The sequence below is a fragment of the Siphateles boraxobius genome, unplaced genomic scaffold, assembly GCF_051911475.1.
Source record: "Siphateles boraxobius isolate OS27281-9 unplaced genomic scaffold, OSU_SipBor_1 9, whole genome shotgun sequence".
NCBI classification, from domain to species: domain Eukaryota; kingdom Metazoa; phylum Chordata; class Actinopteri; order Cypriniformes; family Leuciscidae; genus Siphateles; species Siphateles boraxobius.
In genome coordinates, this window is record NW_027509219.1 from 11,989,560 (window position 1) to 11,995,282 (window position 5,723).

At 33.5% G+C, this 5,723-nt stretch overlaps 1 protein-coding gene across 1 annotated transcript; it reads right to left on the reverse strand.

The window, feature by feature from the left end:
* Positions 1-1,093: 1,093 nt before the first annotated feature.
* Positions 1,094-5,261, reverse strand: LOC143732112 (uncharacterized). Its single transcript, XM_077222807.1, has 4 exons — positions 4,776-5,261; positions 4,057-4,084; positions 3,870-3,938; positions 1,094-3,144 (listed from the first exon to the last, which is right to left on the reverse strand). The coding sequence occupies exons 1-4, from the start codon at positions 4,968-4,970 to the stop codon at positions 2,672-2,674; spliced, it is 765 nt and encodes a 254-aa protein (XP_077078922.1). The 5' UTR covers positions 4,971-5,261; the 3' UTR covers positions 1,094-2,671.
* Positions 5,262-5,723: the final 462 nt, after the last annotated feature.

Consider the following 5,723-nt stretch of genomic DNA (forward strand, 5'->3'; position numbering starts at 1 on the left):
ACAGCTGGTCCAAAACGCAGCAGCTAGAGTTCTTACTGGAATCAGTAAGTATGACCATATTAGCCCGGTTCTGTCAACACTGCATTGGCTCCCTATTAAACATCTTACACCTTTTTAAAAATTACTTATTACTTACAAAGTACTAAATGGTTTAGCTGCCCAGTACTTGAGCGAGCTCTTAACGCATTATAGTCAATCTCAAAATTCCGGCCACACTACAGGCCTGCGCACATGTATATTCAAACGCGCATACCTATAGACTAAACATGTAATACGCATGTGCACGCCGTCAGCAGTTTCACAGGTTTGCGTTCGCTCGTGCAAACATCATCCACGTTGCTATGATCATATTCTTTTCTTATGCTTGATTTAAAGAAATGCTTGCTGTTTTCTCAATTTTGTTGTGTTTATTTTGTTATTGAGAGGAAAGCGCACAGCACATATTTACATATTCATCTAAATGTCACTCTCAGTAGTGTGGGCGGCGTCAGATATATTGCTGGTCACATATTTCAAAAAAAAATTTAAGCAAGTAACAAAAAAGAATTTCGCTGTGAGTATTGGGGCCTTAACTCTCGTTAGAGTATTAGTTGAGTATTAGTATACTGTTAGTGGTATGGTTAAAAGAATAAATTGACTTGTAAATACTTGTAAAGTTACATATAGTCAGTAGAATGTTTGTTGGGGGACCATCAAAATAAAACATTAGCAGAAATTAAACAGACAGTCTACTAATACTCTACTGAGAGTTAGTTGGCATGTAGGTGAAACGCTTCTTTTAGTCAACAGAATGTCCATTAAAATAACGTACTACCATGGTTCCATTTAAAAATGTATTGATTTTTATGAAAAGTATTAGATATGTCATGCTTACAAGACTGGAAGATTGGCCTTGTGTTAACAAACATGGGCTATGGAATGGATTTATGAAACAAATTATGTGAGCATTATTTCACTCTCAATTAAAATTGTTGGAAAACAAATAAGACTATCACATCTAAAAATTTTTTGTTTTACAGTAGATGAAAATATACTAAATGTCTATAAAACAAGATACATTTATCTGAGAAGAAAAATAAGATATTAAGAATTGTTTTGACAAAATATTCACATTTTATTTATATAGCGCTTTTCACAATACATATAGTTTCAAAGCAGCTTTACAGAAAATACATGCGTCTATACAATTTAGAGTGATCTGTTATAAGAGGTGACTGTGTCTAAGTTATGTATTTCAGAAATGTACATATACAAATCACACAGTTAGCTAATAATGTATTAATTAAAACATATATTGGGCCTATTAATTTAAGGCAGAAACAATGAGCTCATTAAAGTAATATATATTGAATAGAAGTGTTGATTTATAGCGCTCACTCTATTGGTACATAGTTTTGAATTGTTTTACAACCAAACCTTATATGCAAATTTTCATAAACGTATCATAAGAAATGTTTACAAAATTGGTCCTCAGTGCCAACTACTTACATATTGTGGCTTTAATCTCTTATCTGTAAGACATCAAGGCTGTCAAAGCAGTTATGACTTGATAGGAGTTACGATTAATCTACTAATGATGTGGTGTTATAGCTAAGATAAAACATTTGAAACTAGTTTAAATTAACTATATAACCATTTTCCAATATCAATCAGATGCCTTAAATATAATTATAATATAAAATGAAAGTGGCTATCTGGCATCTCTGAAATGCAGCAGAAAATAATATGTCTGATATAGTGTAAAACTTCAGAAAAATATTACGAATTTTCTGAGACAAACATAGGCTTTATGTAATAATATTTATTAATGCTTTATGGCCAGAGAAATAATGTCATTTTGAAGGTGTATTCATGTACATAAAATATCTTTCATGCAAATCATTACAAATGTGATATTTGGTGATTTCAAGAAATTGCTAACCCTTTTAATCAAAAAGTAATAGCCAACTAATTCCAATGACAGCACCCATAATGTACCTCAAAAGCATAAGATGGAACACCGCAGTATAAGGATTGTGATCATTCTATTCATTCCGTAATATTATCGTAATTGTAAGCTTTGCATTAGCAACCCAAATCCTTAACTATTTAACATAAATAGCATACAAAAGCTATAAATAAGGTTACAATGACATAAATATTAGAACATACAATGTTTGTGCACACAAAGCTTTGACATGACTGGGAAGAAAACTCATTGTTTTACCTTTTGAAAAAATTCAATCAAAATAAAACAAAAATACTTCATTACAATCTATCCTCCATTGCAACGCTTTAAAATGTAGCTTTGATGGAGAACATACAAAAAATACCCTAAAGTAGCCTACTATGGTAAGAGCATGTTTTTTTTTTGTTTTTGTTTTTTACATGTGTTCTTGGAAAAAATACCCTAGAAGGAAATGATTTCAGTATCAAAGTATATATTAAAGTACCCTGGTATTAACATGTGACACAGTCACTGTTCCACAGTTGTTGTTTTTTTCTGTACGTGGCTTTGCTATTGATTATATCTCAAATATATCTGAGATCCAAATTATTCTGCTGACAGAATAAGAACTGGTTTAGATGACAGACAGATGAATATGATACATCAATCATGGTAGCCCTTTCGATCTTTATGCAAAGCTACAGAGGGAATGTCATTTTTGTTTTTATTTTTGTCATATTCTCCTCATGTGTAAAAATGAGGATACACCACAAAGACTGTTTTTTGTTTCACATTTTCTCCAACATCAATAAGGGGCAGACTGTTGGTCCCTACCTCGAGTCTATCCTCAGATTCGAGAAAAAAAATACCTTCAGAGAACATACTTTTTTTCCAGTAGTGGGATGTAAATGTCACTGTTTCCATGTAGGTGAGCAGAGGCAGGGCCTTTTCATTATATCTGTCAGTGTGATACTTAATAGTATGCTCCAGAGTGGAGCAACCATTGGTTGTTTTCATCCATTCATAGGTTCCTCTGTACGTGATCTGCAAAGAAACTTTGTATGTTCCGTCATGAAGGACCCTCAGAAATGTACTGTTTTCCAAGCTCAAGTATGGGTGGCTATGGTTTGGTGGCAGATTTTCTTTTGAAAGCTGCCATGGCACAGGTTGTTCTTCTTCAATAAAATGTCGTTTTTTAGGCAAAGCATCATAATTAACTAGGGAGAAGGGAAACATGTGAATACATTTAGCCAGAAATGTTTTAAGAATCTTTGAAAATGAAAATTGCATATGATATGCTACTGTCTAACATCTGGCTCAAACATATCTGTGTTTCACCTCCTCAATGACAGTGATGAAACTCCTTAATGTTAATATTTCATATTTCACAATGGACACAATTCTTCGACGATTCAGAATAAACAACTTAACGAAATAACATTTCATTTTTAATTCATTAAAACATTTTTTTGAATTAATTATTTGAAGCGTTAAGTTACTTTCAAAGGGTGATTTACTCTATTTCAATCTCTACCATAGACATTAGTGACATTCGATCTATACATTTTTATCCCAGTAATTCTGAGATCATTTTAATTATTATAACAAATAAATAATGATTTGAATGTTCCACTGCGATCGCACTTGTCCCATTTTTAATAGGCATAGCTAAATTGTTGTGATTTAGGAATAAGATGGCATGGGTGTTTGAATCAAGGTCACAATCTTTTTAATAATTAGAGCAGCTGTACTTAAGAGTCTATTTAAAGTTACTTCTTCAGGGCCTAAATTACAGCAAGTAGGCACAAGTTGTCTGATTAAAGGAACATCTCTTGGTTACAGTTAATCGTTTCCAAATGGTGAATTGGTGATAATGTTTTGTATTTACCGGTACGTCTACTAATGAATTACGTCTTAATGCACTTAATTCATTACTTCTTACCTGTCAGACGAGTGATGTATGTGTTTATTTGGGTCGGGGTCATTGCTTGGCTGGCCTGATGCTGCATTCCTATATGGATGTAAAATGTGATATTCAAGATGTCATTTATATAATGCATCATGGTACCACAATGTGAAAGACACTAAATTCAATTTACAATAAAATTCAGCTTTAGTAATGAACTCACCAATTTTAGGTGCCTCGGTTATATTTTCCTATGAAAATATAGAGCAAATGTAAACAGTTTAATAAACACTCAATGAATCCTAAATTAATGTGTATTGATTTTCTCAGGCATAACTTTACTATTTTATCATTAAATAAAAAAAAGTAAATAATGGGCAACTTATTTTTCAATACCACTAGTAATGTAACATTGCTTCTTTATTAGATACTAGTAGCCTACTTATTCTGTTGGTATTACTAGTCATATATCCTTACTGTTATCAACTATGTACTTCTGACAACTATGTTTTCCCATGACTGGCACCTGTCCTAGTTTAACTAAGGTACTAGTACTTATTTATTACTATGCCACTAGTAGTAGATAGGATCTTATTTCAGGCTTAGCTAGTAGGCTACATAAATTACAATATGCACTACACTAGTATGGATTCCAGTTAATACTAAACTTTTTTAATATTGGAAAACACATTAGTTGAACTATTAGTCATTACAAGTAAAATATATAAATAAATTAAGAGTAGAAAGTTAATATTTGTTGCAATCAATAATACAGCGGACATACCATGTACATATCTGAATGTAAGATCTTAATGAAATCATAATATCTTTGGAGTTTGGTGTAACGTTATATGGTGTATTCAGAAGAACAAAAGATAAACTATACTGGCTCACTAAGCAGTGACATGACTGTTTGAAGTTGACTTTGAATGTGTGTATTACCTTGCACGTCGACGGGTATGCGTGACTGATGATCGTGAACAGGCAGCTGGTGAAGCAGAATAGCACGCAGATGGACTGGAAGAAGTATACCTGTCGCCGCAGTGAGTGGTACTGTGTCTTCAGAAGGCTCACGGGCACGGGCTCCATTAAAACCACGTACTCCTTAACTGCAATCTCTTCTTTTCCCATCTCCATAACGGATAGTTTAAAAAGCACCGCTTCATTCCCTCGGCTCGGACTCCTCTATATATGCTATTTCTCCCACGTGTTTTCTTCAACGCCCAAAAACAAACAGCCTGCCTACTAGTTTCGGCGTCTTGAAAACGTGTGAGGCTCTCTCGGTCAAGTCAATCCAGAGTCGCTTCCTGCTTTGCTCATGCAAGACCTGCGCTTGACTCGGTGCCAAATTCTTGAGCAAATAAACAATTACGTCAGCATTACTGGTGTTGCGTGTTCACAGCGTTACAGTAAATGTTGGGGTAAGACCATTCGAAACCCCATTACAATAAGTCATGCTCTATGACTCAACGCTTCATTAGCAGTGCATGATTAATGGTCTATGAATTTGAATGGGGATATAGGCAATGCATCAGATCATTAAGTTCATTAAGTTTCTTTGCAATAAGTGTAAATAGTAGTTAGATGATATTTATACTTATATTGGCAGATATTATTTGCACCTCAGTGTTGTGGTCAGTGTTGTTATTAAATGGATGCTGCCTTATTGGGACAGTAAAGCCCTCCTACTTTTTTATTAAACACATGTTAGACACTTAATTTCCATTTTCCATATATATATATATATATATATATATATTTTATTATTATTATTATTATTATTTAAAAAAAATATATTGAAAATAATCTGATATGTGATGGGAAAAGGGAGTAGATCGAGTTCGGCAAAAGGTGGATTCGAACTCGGGTCATGTAGGCTATCATTACTGT